This window comes from Urocitellus parryii, chromosome 3 (assembly GCF_045843805.1).
Source record: "Urocitellus parryii isolate mUroPar1 chromosome 3, mUroPar1.hap1, whole genome shotgun sequence".
In the NCBI taxonomy this organism is placed as follows: domain Eukaryota; kingdom Metazoa; phylum Chordata; class Mammalia; order Rodentia; family Sciuridae; genus Urocitellus; species Urocitellus parryii.
This window is the reverse complement of record NC_135533.1, coordinates 97272668-97297095: the sequence shown is the minus strand read 5'-3', so window position 1 is coordinate 97297095 and position 24428 is coordinate 97272668. Positions and strand designations below refer to the sequence as shown.

General features: G+C 36.8%; 1 protein-coding gene across 1 annotated transcript in view; it reads right to left on the bottom strand.

Moving 5' to 3' along the window:
* Positions 1-6971: 6971 nt before the first annotated feature.
* Positions 6972-24428, bottom strand: part of Sugct (succinyl-CoA:glutarate-CoA transferase) — a 694122-nt gene continuing 676665 nt past the window's right edge. Inside the window, exon 14 of the mRNA XM_026387616.2 lies at positions 6972-7477. Within this exon, the coding sequence (XP_026243401.1) occupies positions 7314-7477 (164 nt within the window). The 3' untranslated portion in view covers positions 6972-7313. The remainder of the gene's footprint in view (positions 7478-24428) is intronic.

The following is a 24428-nucleotide window of genomic DNA, read 5'->3' as shown; positions in this document are numbered from 1 at the left end:
ACTGAAGATACAATGGTGAAGAGCACCCACAGAATTTTATAGTTGAATGGGAGGACACCACCGGTCCCCAGGTAATTGTAACTCAATATGTGGTAACTCCTGCTCAGATATGTTCAGGAGACCGAAATAGCAAGTGAGATGCAGAGATCTCCTCCAACCATGCAGCTGAGAAAAAATTTATTCCATGGTTCATTGATAAACGTAAAGTCACATCCCCTCTCACCTCTTCTTTAATACTTTGAAAATGTTCTAAGAAACCAAAACAAACCAAAAGAAATTATGTGTACTTATTCACTGTTAAATGTTCTTATTTTTGTGGGACTATGTTTTTTTTTTATTTTATTTGATGACAGACTAGGTTTTCATGCAAAAGCATATTTTCCTTATACAATTTTAACCCCTATTGGAGTCATATCAGTCATGCTTAATACCTCCCATACTTCTCATTTGCCCAAGAATCACATATTTAATTGGAAATGTGAAGCCCTCATTTCCCGACATTTTTCACGATTTTTGATAAGCCAGTTTGTTGACCTTGGATTTCCTCTTTCTCCGCATCCTTTAAGCCTCAACAGTATGCCAGTTGTTCCCTCGTACACCAAACTGCTCTCTCAGTGGTGAAATCCAAGTGCATTAGGCTCTCTCATTTTTTCAGCAGTGGTCCTTAGAAGAGAGTTGATTCTGACTTACTTCATCAATGAATCTATGAGCCCATTTAAATATTCTAACAGAACAAAATGAAAATCTTCAGGGGTAAGAAACCCTTTAAGTTCATCACTTATCTGAGTAAAATATTCTTAGGACTTTCAATAGATAAAGAATTATACTGCTCATCCCAGAGGATCAGGGTGGGGTGGGGGGAGCCTTTACTGAGAAATCTGTGAACAGTGTTTTCATACTGAGCTAAACCTCTTGGGAATCCTGTTATTTCTAGAGCATTTGCAAAGGTGGAAATAATCAAATTAGGGTCTTTTTGCCCTTGACATGACTTGATCTTTACCCTGTTAAAGATCTCAAAAGCCCTAAGACTCAGGAGTTTAGAAACATGATCTGAGAGTAGGGTTCTTGACAATAATGGTAAGGGAGTCCTTTCTCTCAGTAAGCACAGCAGACAAGACAGCACTGAGTGTGCTCACACTGAAACAATGCCCTCGTCAACAGAATATTCATCAGGCATTTCCAGCCACATTTACTAAGTTAACGCATGCAGATCACTTAGAACAGTATCTTATATGTAAGAACTTAATAGATTTATTTATCATCATCATCATCATCATCTTGTAGCATCAAATTTGATATCAATTAAAGAGGTTATGCAATGGCCAGCTAGCATTGCTGAACTTTATTCATTATGCATTCTAAGAAAAATTATATAATGTATATTATATATAATAAAATTTCTTATTTCACATGGATGACTCTTGTAAATCTACTTCCATTTGTGCAGGAAATTAAAGGTAATAACTCTGAAAACTGTCAGAGTCCTCTTCCTCCCATAACAGGGCCTATTCTAGGCCCTGAGAACTCTTTTTGCCAAGTTAATAAACCTTCCCCCAGAAACGCACCCACACAGAGGCCCACCAAGCTACTCATTTCACCTCATGTCACCTGGGTTGTATGAGAGTAGCTGCATAAAACACTGAGATTTGATCTCTGTCACCTCCCCACGGTTTGCCAAGGAGTTCAGTTAACTGATTCAAATAGCAAGTCTTGAGCACCGGAGTCCTGGGCCTGCATTCCTTCACTGGGTTTTCCACACACTCCAGAAAGTAAAGCTAAAGAGAATGAGGTAAATTGTTTAGGACTTAGAAGATGGGAAACATGGCTTAGAGGTGGGAAGCCCATGGGAAACAGGGCTTAGACTGGGTTTCTAGCTCGGCTTTGTTTTCAAGAATGAAATTCTTTAGTTTGCTGTTGACTCAGGCTTCCCTATTGCAGTTAAGCAAAGCAAGACATGATTCTCAGAAAAATCTGGCTCTATTTCCACAGGTGAACCTGCGCGTTGTAGCATTTCTGTCCTGCCCTGTGGTCTGTGCCAATGCCAGCACAAGCAGGTTTGGGTATGAGCAGAGCAGAACTACTCAAAAAGAGACTGCTTTTCTTATTCTTAAAAAAAAAAGTGATTCTTTAACAGTCCCCCCAAAATGAAAGTTACAATTTTCTTGACCTGATCTCAGAAGAAACAGTAGTGTCCATTAACTGTATATTTCAAAGTTTCTGTTAATAACGGGGCAGGAAGTTCTTTGTACAATATGAAAACATAAATCCATGGCTGTCATTAATTTTTCTCCTCTCAGTCCTGCTGCAGGATGAGACCTGTGTAGAGGTTCTGGGTGAGAGGAAGGCACATGGGTGATAGGATGAGTAGCAGGAAAACTGTTCCTCCAATCTATGTGGTCAGGAGCCAAAGAAACCAATAGAGTACCATGTGGTTAATGTGTAAAGAAAAAGAAAGAGAAGAGGAAAAGGGAGGGTTATGTCAAATGTTCTGCATCCTGTTGGAAGAAAAAAGAAAAGGAAGCCACGAGGATCCCATCATCCTGTTTGACATCTGCGAAAACCAAGGTGGAGGAGAAGGCATTGTCCTTTCAGAGGCCATTTCACTAAAATGGCTAGTGACAAATGATTAAATACCATCTGAAGGTCAAGTAAGCTTGTCTTTTAAAAAGAAGAGCAAAAAACCAAGTCAGAGCCAATGTTAGTCCTGGAGCAGAACATCCACCAACGTGGCCCGCATCTACCCTGACAAAATCCCCAGAGAGCAGCAGCTGCAAGATTCCAGCTGTTGAGCTCCAGTGTCTGTGGAGTGTAGACTTGGCTCTGTATTCTATTTTAATATTTTAATTTTTTTCTTCTTCTTGGAACTTGGGGCGTATGACAGAGAGATAGCAAGCCTGAGGGCTCGGCCACTTCTCAGAATGGCATTTGGAACACTCTTTAATTTCTTTCCCTGGGTTTCAAGAGAGAAGTGACAGCTAGTTATTAAAGAACTGTCCCACCCAGAGATTAATTCAAGATTGCTTGTGGAGGTGAAGTAATAGCCAGAATTACCACTAGTTATCTTTCAAATTACTTAGCGAGTCCTATTTTTCTGAAGGTTGGGTACATATTTTGGTATTCATGTTTGGGTAACTTGGATCTGTGACTCTGGGGTGTGCATGTCTATGAGTGGAGAGAGACAAAGAGAGATGATGAAGATGAGGAGAAGGAAAGCAAGAGGAGGAAGAAGAGGAGGGGAAGATTATTACCACAAAGAAAGAGAGGCTAGGGGGTTTAAGAAAAAGAAAAAAAGAAAGGTAGGAAAGAAAGTAACCAGATAAAAAGAAACAAAGGAGCAAAAAAATGGGCTAGCAAGAAGGCAGCCAACAATCAATCATTTTCACAGTGGTGATTTTCTTGTCCTGTCCTTTTAACATTAAGGCATTAATGAAAGGGGGATAAAAGAGCTGTGTCTCAAGAAAAATTGGGGTGAATGAAATATGTTTTCTGGGGGAGCACTTGAGCTCTTTTCAGACCCTTCCCCTTCCTCTTGGCACTCCATATAAGACTGGATTCTTCTACCCATGGCTCTCCAGGACCTTTGGAGTTAGTGTGTTCTTGGATCTGCCTTTCTGGGCATGCTTTTTTCCCTTTCCTGGTAATCAATTTTACCTATTTGACTCTCATTCCTTCAAAGCTCTCCCTTGCTGTACTTGCATGTGAAATAAATGCATTAATGCAAAGGATATGAATTCATTTTTCTATAATACCTCAAACTCCTAAAGTGATACTGGAAGGCATATTATGGAATGAGTCTTGGGGAATTGGAGTTGCTTATATACTCCACTACCCTGACCACATCAACCTCTCCTGCGTACTGCCAACCTTGTTTAAAAATTCATGGCCATTCATGCTTGGAAGATACTACAGTATGTTTGCATAGATAAACTCTTAAGCATCTTATCAGAGTAAGATTCTAAAGCCTTTAATCATGGTATTGCTATAGTAGGATTGTAAGGAGAAATACAATTGTATCACAAAGCTTGAGAAAAATTTTTATGTCTCAATGTAAGAATTTCTATGATGTATTTTTGTGTTTTATTCCAAACTGCTGTTCAAAATGGAAATATGCACCTTTTTCCTGAACCTCTTTATCCTCCTTACCAAATAATGATTGCATCAGTGATTATTACAAAATCAAGAAGGAGAGGGAGTGAGCTTGATATTCTGACTCCCAAGGATCAATGATATGACAAGAAAGATTAGCAACCATTATTTTTTAGGCCCATTGTACCTCAAGAATCCCACTAACTGTAAGTGCACATTACAGTAGGGAGTCTCCCATGGATAGAAGCCAAAGAGAGGAGAATATCGAAATGTTGGGGGATAAGCATGGAAATGAGTAGTTCAGGGTGAGAGTATGGAATATTTGTGTCTTTGTTTTTCACTCATCTCCTGTTCCACTGAGCATGAAGGGTAGACAGTTTTAAGAAGCTGAAGATCTGGAAAGTGTGTTAGTCCTGTGCCTGACATTCATTCTCAGACTCTTTGGGACAATTATCTGGAGAATGAATCCTATGGATGAAAGCAGCAAGTGATCAGCAAGACTCACACCTATAAAGCTTTCTCAATACACAACATGCCAAAGTCTAGACCCAAGAGTCCATGGTGAAATAGTAGATTCAACTGAGGTCTCATGAAGTCTGCATGCAAAAGCCCCCCACCACGTGGTGCTGTCCATGCTTAGTAGCCTAATGTGCTACTATTATTAAATATTTTCTGTAAGAAATCCTTGTTTCCTTAAAGCATTAGTAGATGGATCAAAGAAAAGATCATACCAAATAACGGGGGTACTCACACAAAGTGGATCAATGCTCATTTCTCTTCTAGAGAAACATTCAGCATATCAGACTGCTTGCTGAAAAATACGCTTGATTAACCAGAAAATAATGGCAGTTAAAAAGTTTAAGGGGAAGGAAAAAAAAACAAAAAGAAAAGAAGCCCATTAGCTTGTGGACACATACCCCCACTTCAATAACGATTAACCCATGATTCAAGGAATTTTCTTAGGCCAACCTCAGACACAAACCTGCCAGAAGGCAGACCTTGACAAGTTGAACTTGAGCATATGGTATCTTAGGAGTGTGTTCAATTTGGGGATGTGTAAGATAATAGTCCCTGATAATAAAACAGCACATTTGTTTATAAGCATAACTTGATCTGGGGCATATTGCTAGAAATTTTAGCAAGCACAATGTTTCTTTAAGGACTAATTATCCATATGAACTTAAAACATACTCTGAATAATTTATTTCACTAAATCACTTGAGTAAATGAGTTCTGTTAGATGGGTGACCAACAGATTCAAAGTGCTCCTGGATCATTTTGAATTGTGTAGGTGGAAATCTGAATAGCTACATAGCTGATTACACTGGGGACATGATCTTTGTTTCAGTTTGACCTGCAGTCTTTAGTAACTGGAAAATTATAGAGGCATTTTCGGACCTTATATATAACTAGGATCCTCCTACATATGGCTACCTAGATATTTGATTTTTTTTCTTGGCAACTTAGTAATTTGCATTTTGAAATCTCTCCCTGGATCTGTGGGAAAAATGGTGGATCCATCTTTCAAGATACATGGCTTTGCCAATTCTTTGTCTCCCAACCCCCTCACCAGTTTCCATGCTAATTATATTAACATCAAGAAATTGTATTAGAATGTTTGGCCTGAAGTGAATATCTCCCAAAGCATATCTGTGAATGAGTCCTCATGGGAAAAGGGTTTGCAGAAGGCATCAGATCACCCTGGTCCCCAGACATTCTAACTAGTTAAATAACAGCAGGAGTTCTGCAGAATAGGATGTCCATAAACAGAAAAGCAGGGAGGACAATAACTGTTTTGAAAAATAGTAGGCATTCTTCTATAAAGTCTCTGGAGGCCTTGTCAGAAGACAAGCTTGTATTTATTTGGAATCCTTAATTCTAGAAACATTGGTCCTTACAGCCTGGATAAATGACTCAAATCATTCCAATTGAAAAGAACACGAAAAGAAAACTAACTCTAAATCACAGTTTGAAAGATGAACATCTGTAATTTAGTTTTCAATTACCACTTGGTATGTAATGACTTTGCTTTAAAGTATGTGTGCCTAATAACCATGAATTGAGGTCGTATCAGGATACTAATCACTGGCCACCTGATTCCTTGGTTTGTACCTGGGCTCGGCTGTCTTGAGTGATAGTTCATGCTGGAATATATGTATAAATCACTCTTCATCTTCCAGCAGAATATTTTTCTATACTTTGAATTTGCTGGCAAATTAAAATATGAAGGCATGATACAGTCTTCTAAAGTGGATGCTCAGATTGCAAAAATGTTTTCTGTCATTGTCCTACATGTCATTGTTTATATATTATTTAGTACCCTGAGAGTCATCTAACACTCTTAAAAAATCTGTTTCATTTGGATATGGCTCAAGGTAAGGTACCAATTAAAGAGCCGTTTCTTCCCAATCATACAGATAGATAGCGACACCCAAAATCCATTGGTGGAAATTGATTTTCTGCCACATGTCATGAAATCACCAGGGAAGTACAACATAAAGCAAATATTTATTCCCACAAGGGAGAATGGAGCTCAGTTTTATGATGGACATCGGCAAAGTCTATGGTTTAAATTACAGACTAACAAAGGGTTCATGAGCTCAAAATTAAGTTATTCTGTTTAAAATCAATCACAGAGACTGTCATTCTGCTTATTGCTTTGACTTCCTAACAAAGATTTAAATGAGGACTTTATGTACAAGTAGAAAATGTCCAGAGATCTGCTCTTTTTCAGGCCTGTGTGGGCGGGTCAGGCAAACATTTAGGCCTTTAATGTAATTAGAATGAGAAGTGTATTTTTACTGGAAAAAAAAATTAAATCTTTAAGTTTGATTTCAGTTTTAATTGAAAAACAGTAATTGTATATATTTACAGGGTATAATTTGATGCTTCATACACATATACTTTATGGAAGGATTGAATCAGACTAATTAACATATCTGTCACCTTAAATATATATCATTTCTATTGGATGGAAACAAAGTTATTACATCTTTATAAAGAAAATTCCACAAATCCACAATTAAACCATCATCTGAAAGAAAATGTTAGGGAATAAAAGGTGGGGTATATTTGAAGGGCACGAGGCTCGTTAATTCCAGAGTTATTGCAAAGATTCCAGGCAGGAAATCCTGGCATCAGGATTGGGGAGAAGGATCCAGAGAGTATCGCCTTTACCAGCAAAGTGCTCTCAGACTGTGGCTTTGAGAAAGAGTGCTTCTCTTTTGTCACTTGGTTTTGTGTTGGGTCACGACTCCAGCGCTGAGCAGCTCCCCAACAGCCCTGTCATCGTATCCAAGGACCTCCTTCAGGATGCACGTTGTGTGCTGCCCAAGCAGGGGAGGTGGCCTGGCCTCTGACATCTTGAACTTACTGTATCTCACAGCTGGGCCTGTCAAAGGAGGGGGAAAGCAGGAAGCCTGTTAATGACTAACCCTGGGAAGTTAATTACCTAAGCAGCCTGGGGTGTTCTCAATGAATGCCAAGAATATCAGTGCCAGTTACACCCTTGCAGATGCACCATCCTTTTGGAAAGGAATGTATTTACGCCCATGGCTTTTCTTGACTCAGGTTCATCCAACTGTGTAGTGGTCATCTGACCTATGGCCATGTAGTAGTCTGCATGTTTATGTGTAGGTATGTGCTAAGCCTGCTCAGAAGTTGTCCCTCCTAATTACAAGGACCCTCAGATGCAGGATATCCAAACCTGGGTCCAAGAGAACAACAACCACAGATACAAAGTGTCTCTCTGTGGCTAGAAATCTGAACTGAGGTGAAGACAACCTGAAAGGCTACCATCCAGTGTCTGTTATACAGTAACAAGATTTAGTTGGATAGATTCAGACCAACCAGACTGCAACCAGACCCTGGTTAGACTTTCAGCAGTAAGAGGAGGTCACATGTGCAAGCTTCAATGTCAAGTAGGACCTCCTTAACTTCTCTGAACCTCGTGTTCCACAGCTGCATACCAGGTTTGATAATGTTCACCACACAGGCTCAAGGTAAGGATTTAATTGAGAAAATAGGCAGAAAGTACTAAGTTAGCATTCCCTAGCCCATAACAACGCACACAACTTGCTGGCTACTATGATTAGAAAAGCTGCCACATCTCTCTTGAAGCTTGCAGCATAAGGGGAAAAGGACATTTATTGCCAGCTATTTGCCAAGCACTAAGTCACTCTAAACAGGGTAATTCAAGCAATACTTTCAACAACTGCTAGAAATGGATTTTATTATCCCCATTCTTCACATAATGACACGAAAGTCCCAAAAGCTAAGGTTTTGCTCAAGGCCACATGGCTAATAACAGTGTCAGGATAAAATTCCATGTCTCATATTAAAGGCCAAGCACTTTCTATAATGCCAGTGGCCTCTTCTTACTTCTCCCTTCTCCGTGGACAAGCTGGACACTGGGGAACATGTTTTGACAAATTTTACCTTTGTTACCTCATTCATTAAATGGTATTTATATTGGGTGTCCTTTACATCCTATTTGATCAGGCTTCATGAGAACAAATTAGATAGTGGTCCCAAGAAGACTTTGTAAAACAATACATTTCTATGTCCTAAAAAATTTTCCCCCAGCCTACTGATGATTTGAGGAGCCATAGGAACAATAAGGAAAATAAAATGTGGGTAGGTAATGGAATATCTGTCAGTAAAACAGCAAATGTGCTTTGAACTCTTTGGAGAATTCCATTAATAAAAATGCTTTTGTACATGCCATTTTTTACAGTGTTCACAGATCTTTTAAAACCATCAACTTGCAGCTCTCTGTGCCACTTACCATCCACCATATACCAATGACAATTTCCAAATGATGCCTAAAATTTCCCTTCTCTGAAGCCTAGTTAAATTCATTTTTTCTTCTCATATTTTTCTCTAATTTTAGAAAAATGCCTCTTTTTTCAAGGATTGATTTCTGTTTGTAAAGGAGGACACAATTACAGCACACACAGGGAGGAGGCAAGGTCCACCACTTTCCCAAGATTGTTGATGATTTTATTTTAGCTATTTCATTCTTACTCCTTGATCCCTCAGACTCTGTTCCATTTTGATATCAACTTAAAACAGTTTTAATTCAAATTCTGTCTTTCAGAAGAAGAGCTCTTCCGAGGGATTGCCAACCTAAAGTCAATATCATGTGGTTTTATATTAAATGAATTACCTGGAGTGAGACTACAGAATGAAATGCAGTCATGTCGCTGTACCAAGAATCTGGGTTGGAACACAGCTACTACTCCTGCTGGTGGTAGTAGCTATAGCAGTGAGGAGGAGGGAGCAGTCATTGTTGTAGCAGTAGCTACTGCTCCTTAAGAATAGCCAAACATGCACCAAAGCTTTTACATATATCATCTCTCATAAGGCTCAAGATTATGGGCCTGTATGCAGGGTAGACTATTATAATCATTCTTCCAAATTAGAACATTAGAGGGAATGGAAGTTTCAAAGAAAATGTGTTAGAGTTAAGGGTAGGAGATTAAAATAAGTTGGCCAAGGCCAAAAAACTTTTTTTTTTTTTTTGTACTGGAAATTGAACCAGGGGAACTTAACCACTGAGCCACATCTCCAGCTTGTTTTATTTTTTATTTTGAGACAAGGTCTTACTAAGTTGCTCAGGACCTTCCTAAGTTGCTGAGGCTGACTTTGAACTTGCAATCCTCCTGCATTATCCTCATAAAGTCAGTATCCAATTTAAATTCTGGTGGTTTCCAGAACTTGGGTCTTAAAAATATAGGTAGATAGATGATAGATAGACAAATAGACAGATAGACAGACATATACATACACTCATATAGTTATATGTACGCATACTTTGCTGAAGATAAATTTTCATAACATAAAATGAACCATATCAAAGTTAATAATTCAGTACATTCACCAAACTGTGAAACCATTACCTCTATTCAGTTCCAAAATATTTTTATCACTTCAAAAATAAAACCATATACCCATTAAGCAGTTTGTCCCTATTCTTCCTCCTTCCAAACCATGATAAACACTAATTTACTTTCTGTCACTATAAATTCATCTTTTTTTTTTTTTGGTACTGGAAATTGAACTAGGGGAACTTAAGCACTGAGCCACATCTCCAGCTTGTTTTATTTGTTATTTTGAGACAGGTTCTTACTAAGTTGCTCAGGACCTTGCTAAGTTGCTGAGGCCGATTTTGAACTTGAGATCCTCCTGCCTTATCCTCCCAAACTGCTGGGATTACAGGCATGCACCACCATACCCATTTTATCTATTCTTCTTTTTTTCTACTTATATACCCCACAAGGCTTTCTTACCTATATATTTTTAATTAATTAATTAATTATATTTATATATAACAGTGGAATGCATTATAATTCTTATTATATATAGAGAGATCAATTTTTCATATCTCTGGTTTTATACATAGTATACTCACACCAATTCGTGTCTTGATAATACTTATAAATGAAATAGTTTATGTGTTTCTTTTGTTTGGCAGAATATTGTTGAGATTCATCTACATTGTGTCAGTACCTAGAACCTGGATTTTAAATGTCCATGCAGTGATCAAATGAGGAAACTCTGCATGTCAAACCATACTAAAGAGCAATCCAACTGTGTCACTCCCTTCATGTCATAGTTTTCTGGTAGCTTTTAGGGCTACATGAAAGGCTATTCTACCAGTGTAGATAAAGGGTATTTAACCCTTTGCATAAAAACTCTTGAAGCATTTAGGTTGGTGGAATTTTATTCTTCAGCAATTTTTTATACTTGTCAAGACAAAGATATCTCTACCATTTTAGGTTTTGCACAAAGAGAATAAAAGGGCACACCAAATACATTTGTTTCAAGAAGCAGAAAATGTTTGACAATTATTTACATCTAATGTCTAAGAAGAATGAATAATCTTATTTTCCATTAAAAAATAGATGAGCAAGTCACATGTTTTTAAATTTTTGGCAAGGTATCATCTATGTTCTTCTACACTTCCAAATACTTGCAAGCTGTGTGATCTTGAGAATTCCTGAAGGCCCAAAGACTCTGTCTACACATAAAATTGACCATACACTATTGAGGGTCTATTTGTTTATTAAATATTATAATCTAGACAATATTCAAGATCAGTAATAGTCAAAGAACTGTATATGAACATAAATACAAGATGAAATTATGTTTATAAAATTAGTCAATCATGTGAGTATTTTTGTTTTTGGAATTTGACTTTTGGTCAAAATATAAATTGATGAAACCCTTCTTGAAAAATTTGCCAACTGAATATCAAAAATTTTTAAAGCATTCACATGTTGAGTGGAGAAATCACATTTAAATTTTTTTCCTATAAATATAATCTGGAATGTTGATAAATTTTATAGATAAGGATGAATACAATTTTCTAAATCTGCTTGTTAATCTTAGCAACTCTTGACTTACTATGTGGATTTTTACCCTACAGCCCAGGAAAGTTCTTTGATGAGATTCTGGATTTGTTAATTATTATTATATTTTTGTGGGATGGGTACCAGGGATTAAACCCAGAGGCACTCCACTAAGCCACATCCCAGCCCTATTTTGTATTTTATTTAGAGACAGGGTCTCACTGAGTTGCTTAGCACCTCAACTTTTGCTGAAGTTGGCTTTGAACTTGTGAACCTCCCGACTCAGCCTCCTGAGCCTCTGGGATTACAGGCGTGCGCCATGGTGCCCAGCTTATTATTACTATTACTTATTTGTTTATTCATTTGTTTATTTGCAGTGCTGGGATCAAAAAAAGGCCTCATAAATGCTAGGCAAACGTCCTAGCTGAGTTACATTTATAATCTGAAGGACTCCTATTTTACCTAATTTTTGTATCTGCTTATTGCTTTGCAGGTTGCTTTTTTTGTGTGTTCAGCTCTTCATCCTTTTATTTATTGGTTCCATAGGTCTATCTCTAATCTTTCTCTCCCAGATAAAGAGGTTAAATAGTTATAATAGGGGGAAAAACAACAGGAAATATGTTCAAAATTTAAGACTGATTAGATTAATTACAGCGCGTCCAAATGATGACATACTATATTTGGTAATTCCGAGTTCTACTTTTTGGCTTTGAATATATTGCTTTTACATCCTCCTGCAACCATGCTGGATTATAAATATATAAATTGAACAAACAAAGAAAAGCATACAAATGAAAGGAATGAAAAGGAATATCCCTAGTGAATGAGATTATTTCCAACTAACTCTAGAAACATGATGATGGGATCATCTTGATGGGTAAAAGAGGCAGAAAAAGCTGAAGCCTAGAATATTCTATAAGGAAACTGTGAAGAGGTGGATGAGAAGAGGTGGGTGATTATTGGTCTGTTTCACCCTCCAAAGACTGATCTTAAAATATTTGGTAATGAGAGAGACAGAAATGGGACTAGAAATAGGATTGAAAGCAGGATTGAATGTCTTCCAGAATAACTGAGACAGTTTGGATTGGCTATAATTTGTGATCCTCAACAATAGAGGAAATCAATTTTGGACATCTAGAATATTTTTTTCTGTGCAAGAACAATCAACCAAAATATCAGGAATATGAGAACCACATAGAAGAGAAAAAAATGAAAAATATATAGAACAGAATACTATGCAAAGGACACAAGTAAAACAAGATTTAGTATTTAAATTTTTCAACATTAGTTTCAAAATTAGGAAACTAGAAAATAAAGTAAAAGACATTGCCAAGCATGTACAGAAAAAAAATGTAAATGGACAAAAATTATGAGAAAGCAGCTCAGAAATCTCATAAAACAAAAAAGGAGGAAAGTAAAATGTACAGGGGAGAAATTTTGCAACAAATAATATGAGAAATGGAAAGAAAACATGTTTTTAGGCTGAAAGAATCAACTGAGAAACCCAGTACAATGAATGAAAAAAAAGATTTACATGTTGACATTTTCACATAAAATTAGGAAATCAGCATTACAAAGGACTGAGAACACTTTCTAAGGGTGTAGCAAGGGTTACAAGTCAGGGGCTAAAGATTAATGCACAAGGACGAAAATGAGTTGTCAAACCCATAAGATAAAAAGAAAGAATAACATCAGACTGCACTAACTTCTCACAAACTTGCCAATTTGCAAACTTTCAAGGTATGTGTAAGACTGCTAAGTTCCCTGAAGATGATTCTAGTAAGTTATAGAAGAAAATGAGCAAAGAAAAAGAGAAAAGAATAAAGAGGAGGTGGAGGAAGAGGAAGAGGTTGAAGAGGAGGAGGTGGAGGAGGAGGAGGTAGAGAAGGAGGAGGAGGAGGAGGAGAGGAAGAAGACCATGATTTTCATATACATTGAAGACCTACCAAGGAATGTAAAGAAGCAGGGAGGAAGGAAGGAACAGAGGAAGGTCACTCCCAGGGTCACATCTTAGACTTGGAGAACCAGTAAGGCAGAGATGGAAGAGAACAGAGATCTTCAAAAGCAAAATCCTCTAAGAAGACAAAAATAACAGTATCAGTAGGATAATGGAAAGGTTGGGGAAAATACAATAATGAGATTAAGTTACATCACACAAGAAAAACTAATTAGAAATTCTAAAAAAAAAATCATGAGAAAAATCAAGATCCAAATAAGAATCACATCCAAAAATGTGGCATGATTTTAAGTAACTGATGGAATATAAGCAAAGAAAATCCATTTGACCTTGATGCCAAGAACATTCATTTGAGTAACACTTATAACCTTTTGCAACCTTTTAACAGCACTTAACATAATGTATTAATTTATCTATTTAGTTGCTTATATCCCTGGTGGAGGCAGGAACAATGGCAATTGTGTTTGCTAATGGCCCTACAATACCTCTGTGTTCCCTACAGAATGAAGGCAGTGTGGCAGGCATCTTTACTTAGACACTCATTATGATTGCAGGCTGTGCTTTTAATTTCATTGTTTCATTGGACTTCTCAATTTATATAAAGTAGAGACTATTATACCTCTCATTTTACAGATCAGAAAACTGAGACTCTTTTAAGGGTTAGTTAATTTGTCTAAATTTATCCAGCTAATAAGTGATAGATCCAGGACAAGACCTCCTGCCAGACTCCATGGTCACTCGATACAAACTTGTTAAACTAGTGATACCTAATGATTAAATATATTGGAATAAATATTGTTCATATCGTATCAGTGAATTTATCACCTAATCTGTTTTACATATACTTTTTTAGTATCACTGTGTCAGTTTTAGGCAGTATGATCTAGATATATATCAGCAAACAAAACATAACTGGACCCTACTCTTGTGGAACTTAGTTTCTGATTTGGGAGATAGAGAACAAATTTTTTAAAACCCACATAAACAGAAAATAAATAAATTTATAAAATTTGGTTAAAATACGATAAAATGATTATATATCAACCTGCAAAGGGGATAATGCTGCAAGCACAATGGGAAGGGGCCGTGGTAGGAATAAAGGGGTGTTCTAAATGGGATGTTCACTGAAGGCCAGAGTTTATGTTGAGACATCATTGCAAATAGTGAAAGGAAGAAGATTCTAGGCTGCATGCACAGGTTTGATGTAAACTGAAAAACAAAAACACTCAGTGTGGCTAGAACATGAGTTGACAATACATAGGTACCAGAAGTTGGGCAGATATCAATTGATAAAAGTTGGAGGGAGAAACAAGGAAGAGAATATGTAAGGATTTATAGGCTACAGTAGTGAAATTGGACCTTATTCTGGATTCAGTAAGAAGCCACTGGTGCTTTAAGCAAAGCAGTACAAGATTTATAGCAAGGAATATGCTTGTTGCTAGACAGAGAATACAATGTGTTTGGAAGTTGTTGTGAGTAGATCAAAAGACATAATGGTGGCCTGGACTGGAGAGTCTGAGAAAAGTGAGGGTTCTCAAGAGGAAGTTGGGGAGGGAAGGAGAAGAATAAAGGGAGAATCTTGCATTTCAGAGGTGGACCACTAACCAGATGGGGGAAGTTGGGATAGATTGCATGGAAAACTTTGGGTGGAAGAAGTCAAGGATTCTTTTATGGATTTGCTAAAGTTTGAGATACCCATGACATATCCAAGGAGAGATATCAGCTGTCTGTGGGCCTTAGCTATACAAATCTTGAATCCAGGGAAGAACTTTGGCTAGTATATAGAATCAAGAAACTGGTCATCATTAAAATGTTCCCATTCTAAAATAATATCTTTCCAAGACAATTGCATTATTGCAACATCTCTGATGCTGGGGTTTTAAAAATAAGTTGTTTATACAGTCTTTTCTCCACTATCTAAGCTCTTAACCAATATCCATTGCATCAAAAATGTTTTGCATCCACAGAAAGCAAATTAAGTGACTAAAAAGCTAATCTCAAAAGCTCATAATTTTAGAGATAAGTACATTAAAAAAAGAAGAAATCCCCTATTCTTGGCCTTCAACAGATAAATCGCCATTGATTTGAGGATAGAAATTAGGACAGTTTTACTTTGAAAGAACTGTGGACTTTGTACCCCACAGAAAGAAGCAAAGAAAGCAACCCAGAGTTCTCTTGTCCTGGGTCATGGCCATCTGGGGATAAACTAAGGTGGGGTGTTGTCTTTCTTCTGTTTTACTCAAAGCAAGCAAACTGAAAAACATTGAAATGAATGCACATCTCGGCAATTTCCAGCACATCAAGTAGTATGAAACCTGGAATCCCAAGAACTGTTCTTGTGAGGTACTGACCTAGTCTACTGCTTGGTAGTCAAGCCCTGAGTCTCCTTATATTACTCACAAGAAAGGGAGTTGAGTGGCATAGCTTATAGTTTATACCCACCCTAGGGAAGGCCTAAGTGTGATCTGCCTATGGTCCTCTAGGGGATGGTTCTATATCATTTTAGAAAAATGCCCCAACCTTTTTGCTTTAACTACTGCCTATGTGCATATCTGGGAGACTGAATGGATGAATTTCATAGAACTAAGAGTTAGTTAACTGGCAGTTGACAAAATGCAAAGGTGGGTTTGGAGAGACCTCACCACTGTTTCTAAGTCATAGGGGATAACTTTTGAAAATACTGTTAAGTCAGTGTTTATGATATACCAAGATTCAAGGCTAGATGTTTTATATTTATTATCTAATTTTATTTTCACAATAACCTTAGACCTTTTTTTATATTTTCCAATTCACTGTGTCTCCATTTCACAAAAGAGGAATATGGAGTTCAGAGAGTTAAGAAATCTATACAAGAGCACACAGTGGATGCAAATATAGCTCTGATGACTTCATAACTATTGTTTCTAAGAAATGATAGGGCAAGGTGGTTAGGACTATAGGTTCTGGAACCAGAGGGTCTAGGCTCATATCCTGTGCTACGGTGCTTACCTTAGCAACCTATATACCTCTACTGGAACCCTGGTCGCCTACCAATTTCAGAACACTGATAAGAAAGATAAGTTTTAGATTTGTGAAAGCAAGTTGAGGATAATAGTTTTAACTTAAGCATCTTTAATAAGAATGAACTTATTCAAAGTGAATGAAAAAGGGAGGAAGTAATAAACCATTACTTAAGTATTATTATATACCAAGAATCTAACACTTATTTTGTTTATTCATAATAACCCATTTTCCACTTCCTATAGATGATGAAAAAGAGTCTAAGGGAGGACCAATGATTGGCCAATTCACACTGCACATTAGCTAGTAGATGGTCAACTGGTGTCTCCAAAACATCAGAGCATGTACCAGAAATTAATTTTGTATTGTCATGATTTTTAACTCATTATAATAGAAGCAACTTTGGAAACATGGGACTTATTTTACTTCCTTAATAAACATTAAATATGTGCCAGACACTGTTACATAAGATTAACCCATTTGCATCATTCAGCACTTTAGACAACACCAGAATGCACAATCATTATCCCCTATTTAACAAATGGGGGAGACAGAGACAGAATGGAAGTCACTTGCTCAAGATCATAGAGCTAACAAGTAGCAGAGCTATGACTTGCACCAGAAAGTCTTGTTCCAGAATCCTAGCTTTTTGCCAGTTGGCCATACCATTTCACTGAAAATGAAAGAGAAAAAGTAGAACACAATTATTTTAGTTTGAAGTTGAACTTAAGGATCCTGAAGTAGAATGTGCCAAGGAAAGTTTCAGACTTCATCATCTAACCAGTCTGTCCTTTGCATCCTAGATCAGAGTTCCTTCAGATTTTTTTTTTGTCATATATACTGATCATCACCTTATCTTTTCAAGTTAATTTGTCATATGGTATCTATCCCATTGTAGGAAGTCCTGTACTCATGGCACAATCGGCACATCCTGATTTCTTCTGTTCCTGAGTCAGCCAATATTCTCCTATGCTACTCACCCTGAAAGGAATGAAGCCTTCATGTGCTCTCTGTGGAAAGTTGTCTGGCTCAAGGCACAAGGAGGACCAGTGCCTGGCATGCCAGAGAATTCCTCAGACTAGCCTTGTAGTGTTTTCCATCTGTTGTTTCAAGTCCTTCAACAACAAGATCCTGTTTTGTCTCACCTCCTGCTAGAAAGCTTCTGTAATTCTCAGGCTGAAAAGGGAATTGACCCAATCTATGTGAACATCCTAAACCACTCTATCTCCAGAATTCAAGCTACATATCTATAAGCCAGATCAACTTAATAATGTAAACAGTTGCAGGAAACAGAGGTAGCCAAAAATACGTAGGAAGCCATAATGAATATTCAAGTAATGAGAACAAAATATCACATCATCATGAGGGAAGGGACCTACACAGTCCCTTTTTCCAGAATTTCAAGAACCTCCTCTCTTAATGATGCATTTCCAAGCAATGAAACAACCTATTCCTTAATCTTACAGCTAATGAGAAATTGATTAGCATGAAGGTTTAAATTAATTAAGGCAGCTAACCAGTCTGATCACTATGGAAGCAAGAATGACTTCCCTAAAATTAAATGTTCCTTTGTTTTTCATTTGTTGCATTTTTAATTTTAAATTTCGTATGATGTCAATCTCAAAAATTATCAAAAGTACTAAAATGCAAACATATGTTTCATAATGTATTAAATGTTATATTGAATGTTTTTATTTTTATTTCTTTGGTCCATTGCTAAGACACATGCTATAGATATGATTTAATCTTCAGGGCTTATAAGTATAATAAGAAATTAAACTTCATTTTTCTAAAAATAACAATAGCTCTAGTATTGAGTTATTTCACAATTTCCCTCAAGTACTTGAACCCATCATTGTAATAATAACAATATTTTTATATGGCACCTCTCAGCCATAGCATCCAACATGCCAAATGGAGCCATGCAGTTAGAACACATTAAACCCATTAAATGTGAGATAAAAACAGACAAAGCCATTTAAACTAGCATGGAATGGTGGGGGAAAGCCATAGGGAATAAATATGGGCTTTGAACATCTTTAACAGAGCTCAGTCTATAGCACTGCTTGTGGGATCAGGTGTCCCAATAACTCAGTGTGACATGTGGTATGTACCACCAACTTGGATGGGTCACTCCTGCCTCACTCAGGGCTCAGAGGCATCATATATCACTACTACTCTAATGAATTTTGGTTCACTACTTCTTAACTTAATAAAGAGTGCTTCAAATGCCACTATAAGTTTAGAGTCTGTTTTCCACTATGTCTATCACCTTGTGATAATCATAAGTGTTGCCCATCAAATTTCCAGCTTTTACCTTCCTGGAACATAGTGGAGGTATTGCATGTTCCAGCTCTTGTATGGTTCAGTAGGGTCACGTGAGCCCAGTGACTCATGAGTGGAAAGGTAATGTATGCCACCTCCAGAGCAAAACATTCAATTTCCCATTTAATGCCTTCCAAATCTCTTTTCTCTTGTATGATAATCGTAATGCATGAGATCACGACTATTCCTCCAGCCTGGAGTTCTGTGAACCCATGATGAATGTGTAGTATAGGAAGAAATAATTGTGCTATTTCAAAACACCACTGTTGTTTGTTACTGCAGCATAACTGAGACTGTCAAGACGGATCCTATGCCTCAGTTTTAGTATAGAGACCCTTTGCCTGGACCAGAAGGGGAACTCATTAACCTATTTCTTCAGTAATCCTTTAGAAAGCATTCAGTCCACACATTCCAAATACTTTGAAACTGCTCATTTTGTATATAGCCAATTTCAACCATGAAATGATAATAGCTATTATTTATTGAGAACTTACATGTGTGAAGCACTTGGCAGAATACTTTCCCATATTAATGAGTTTGATACACTCTATGACTTTAAAAGGTAGGATGAGTATGATACCATTGCATCAATGAGAAAAGTAAGGTTAAGTAACCTTATCAAAATTACACAGCTTGTCAATTAAAGAATTTCATTAGAACTTAGGCTGGCTAAATGCAAAGTGCATGCTCGTTAACACTAGGATGTACTTCCTCTCTGCATAATATGGAATAAAATCTGTTCTCATATCAGTGGCTGAATAAATACTGTTCTTTGGCAGATGGTGTTATAAAGCAGTACTGTATTACAAATACTTATATATTTCATGATTGCTAATCCATTAAGGCATTTTTTTTCGTTTGAAAAAGAAACAGAGAAATTTGTATTTGATGTATTTATCTTGTTTCAACCCATTGAAATGTCATAGTTGATTATCCATTTCCTACTGGAAAAATATACGGGCCATAAGGAAATGCTATTCACCTTCATTAGTAAACACTCTCCCCTCAAAGTGTGCTTCCCAAACCTTCTGCTGAAGTCACTGAAAAATGTCCGGCTGGAAGAAATGCTCTCCTGAATGCTCTTTCCAGCACTTCTGTTTGTTTTTCATTGTTTTTCACACTTCTGAAAACTCTAGGAAGGGTGAAGAAACACCTTGTTGACAATGTCTCTTTGCCAAAATAATCAATTCTTTTGCTTCTTTGCCTTCTAAAATTCAAATACTCAATAAAAGATCTTTAGGCACATTCCCAAGATTTTGTTTGGTTAGACTTCACCATGGAAAACAAAATTGGTTCAGCTAATGTCTGTAGCCAGAACATTTTAAGCTTCATAGACCTTCAAAGTAGTGACCTTCTCCTCACCTCCTCTGCCTCTGTGCTCCATTAAGGAAAATACCGGAAGAAGTTTCCAGTCAGAGAAGCCAGATTGCATTTCGATTCAGTTTTCAGAGGAAGAACTGAGCAGAGCTAGAGCAGGTGGTTATTTGTGGCTCTTACCTCAAATGAGCTTTGAAAAGTTCTTTTGTAAATCTTTGAGGTCTTTTGCAATTCAATAAAAATGTTTTGAAAATCTTAAGTCTCTTACTAAATGAATCAGCCTTATATCTACCATCTTCCTTTCTTTCCCAAGAGTCTGTAAGATCACATAAATCACAATCATATTCCTAGAAAATAGAATATCAAGAATGGCTTCTAGGCCTGTTTCAACTGGAGATGTGTTAATTGTTTGCCAAAAGGAGTTTACTTCAGTATTTCCCTTCTACTTTGCTTATACAAAGATTTTATGGGAAGGCCTTTCCTCACTATGCTCCTATGGCATGACCAACTTAGAGTGACAGACACCTTGCTATTCCCAGCGTCCTATATCAGATATGTGTGTCACACATACCTTCACTCATACCTACACTTCTGATCTTCTCTGCCACGTCCTTGTTCCAAAGTACACCACAATAAGAAGAAAATCTATCCTATCTTTTCCCCAGCCATTCCTTCCACTATGGTATTCTGACTCCTCCCCCCTGGTGCTAAGTGAGTCTGCTTACCAATCTGAACTGGCCATCCTCAAGTCCACATTATTCTTAGAGATCTGTCCAGCCTAACTTGATGTTGAACCTTCCCTTTTCCCCATAACCCAGAGGAATGCAAGCAATGATCCCTCTCTTTTCTTCCAACTTCCCATAACCATTGATCTGCTTCTCCTCCATGGTACATCTGGTTTTCTAATTAGATCGTCTCTTGTGGTATTGCCTAAGACCAAAATTAATGTTTTGCTCATTTTGTATCCTTCGTAGTACCTACCACATGGTGAGTGCTCAATAAATAACTGCTGAAAGAATTAGGCCAAAACAAAATGAAAAACCCCACTGGAGTCTTAGATTAGGAAACAAGGCCACTGGAAATATGTAAAATGCAGAATGAAAGGGAGGTCAAGGTTTGCAATTTGGTATATTTTGTGCTAAATGTAGTCATGATCACCCTTTTGAGCGTGCCATATCCAATCCATCAGCAAATTCTATTGACACTGCCTTCAAAAATACATATGAATCCAACCACTTTTTACAAGCAGACTGGTCACAGTTACCATTCTCTCTCGCCTGCAGTTCTTCTATGAGTGATCCTGACCAGGCTTCCCTGCTCAAGTGCTTCCCTTCAACATCTTCTCAACAAAGCAACTAGAGTCATCCTTTAAAAATACAAGTCAGAGCAAGTCATTTCTCTACTCAAAACATTGGGACACTTTGGCCATTTCACTTGACAGTGGGATACTGGGCTATATGTACCCCAACCCCTTCCCACTAAGCTGAGACTGCATGGCCTCCTCTCCAGCAGGGTTCCCTCTTTCTCACTTTGTTCCAGACACATTGGTCTCACTGATCAGAGGTATTCTCTTTCTTGATGTCTTTACCCTGGCTGTTCGCTGTGCTTGGAACACTCTTCCTCCTGAAACATCACCCAGATGTTGGTATGATACCAAATTTTACATTAATTTAATATTAGCAGTTAATATATTATTATAATAATAATACGTCAGATTCTAGGAACCATGTAAAATAGCCCAGAACAAATGTCGGAACATTTTTATGTTTATTATTTATCTCAGAATATTCCCTCAAGTCCTTCAAGTCTTTGCTCAGTGAGGTCTATTCAAACACCACATTGAAGATTTCAACCTGCCACCCTGCCCCTGACACTTCCTATCCTGGGACACTCTCTCATTCCTGCATAGTACTCTTGACATATGCCTATCATTCCTTACCTATTTCCCTCTGCTAAAATATATTCTTTGTAATGACAGAGATCATTGCCTGTTTTCTTTAACAAATATTTGCTGAGATGATGAATGAATGATTTATTTTAACTGACCTTTGAATTCAGTTCTCAGTTCTCTAAAATAATGAATATCAATGTGTTGACACCCTCAGACCTCAAGATTCTAATAAAAATAAATCCTGTTAGATCCAAAAGCAAGATGAGGCACTTTTATTGAGTGTGAACCAAAATAGTTGCATAGAATCAAAAGTGTTAAATGCAAAATGTTTATTCTCATTGCATCGTATTTATACAATTGTATGACTTGCATTTATGTGTCCCCCAAGGAAAGAAGCCTTGCAAAATTCCAAAGGCCAAACATTCTAATAGTTTTATAGTTTTTTTAGAATAGAAATTCACTTTATAGGTTGGATAAAATCAGTTGTGCTGGAGAACTTTTAAACTCCATAAGGGGGCTGGGGTTGTGGCTCAGCAGTAGAGCGTTCTCCTAGCACAGGCGAAGCCCTGAGTTTGATCCTTAGCACCACATAAAAATAAATAAACAAATAAACTCCATAAGGGTAGAAAGCCTATCTATTTTCTTCGTATTGTCTAGATACTAGAAAATAAGTATACTCAATAAGTATTTTTTAAATGAATGAATGAAAGAAATGGGCTTCCTATAATTTCAGAAATTAGGCAGTATAATTTCATTATTCACACAAAGAAAGTTTTATCACCCAGATGTTGGTATGATACCAAAGTTTACATTAATTTAATATTAGCAGTAAATATATTATTATTATAATAATACATAAAATTCTAGGAACCATGTAAAATAGCCCAGAAAATGTCAGAACATTTTTATGTTTATTATTTTTCTTAGAGGAATAAAATTCTTCTAGATTTTTAATGAGTATTTATTTTTCTATTTGGAAAACATAACTCTTGCTTTTTATTTATATGAGAATATAATTTTTACAATTGCACATTAATTTTATTTTGTTTCCCATGTTTCTCTTTGCTAGTGGCTGTTGCAAATTTCATATAATCATCATAATAATACATGTCTGTTGTGGTACACAAACATTTTCCAATTTATTGTTTCTTTCCTTTTTTCCATAGTGTCCTTATTAGATATTTAGATTGATGCTTACAAAGTTCCCTGCCAATTTTCTTGCCCATTAATTCTGTGGTTATTCTTTCCAAATATCTTTTGAATTGTTCAACAGTGCTTAATACACAAGGTGAAATGAACTAATTACTATTGAAAATCTGAAACGTTGCTTTTATTTTCACAGTTTCATTATAAATTTGAATATGGTCTTTTTTACGGACTAGTTAAATGCACAAGTAATATTCTCTCTCCCTACGGAGCTCTTTACATGGTTTCCAAGAAACAAACTAGTTCTCCTCTTCCTCTTACGGTAGAGTTGGCCATTGTCGATGAAGTTTGTTAGGATATCCTTAATCCATGTTGAGTGGGAAGACATTCTTTCCACATTGGAACTTCATTAATTTTGCCTAACCTAGTAACAATGCAACTTGAGTAAATGAAAAATATGAAACATATCCTTTCTTACAAGTAAATGAAACTAGGCCAGAAATGTCTTATGAACTCATAAGAAAACTTACTTTAAGAATATAAACAAGTGGATTATAATTAGTAAGTCAATTTTTTGCCTACAAAGGGTACTTGTCCTGGGGTTGAATGTACTTCTTATTTTTAAGTGTAATTGAAACATTTCCTGTGGTATCATAATTAAACCAATAATTTATTCGGGTTTTTTTTTTTAAAGTTAGTATAAAATTAAACCTCATTTTCTGTCCCCATCTACATGATCATATGTTCCAAACTAATGAGAAGCAAATCCTTGGATACTACCATGCTAAGTGATATAAGCCAGACTTAGAAAGCCAAAGGTCAAATGTTTTCTCTGATTTGCAGAAGCTAGTCCAAAATAAAGAGAAAAAGAGAGAGATAGAAAGGGAAAAGGAGGGGGATTCAATCAAAATAGAAGAAAGATCAGTGGACTAGATGAAGTAAACTGAGATGAAGAGACAAGATATGGGATAAGGGAAGAACAGAGGAATGAATCTAACCTAAGTTTCCTTTGTATATGTGAATATACCACAGTGAATCTCACCATCATGTATATTCACAAGACACTAACTATTAAATAAAACTAAAAGTAAATAGCAGGAAGATCAGTAGAGTAGAGGGAAGGGAACAAGTAGAGGGAAAGGGGGAGGGAAAGGGGACAGAAATAGAACAAATTATATTCCATGTCAGAATGAATCCAAATGATATGTATAACTAAAAAGAACCAGAAAAAAAAATAAAATGTTACCATTCTTAGGACTAAGCCCAAAGGTCCATAAAACCAAAGACTTGGTCCTAGATAATGATGAGTAGGTCATCAAAAGGAAGTTCTTGATGAGCCATGAGCCACAGATAA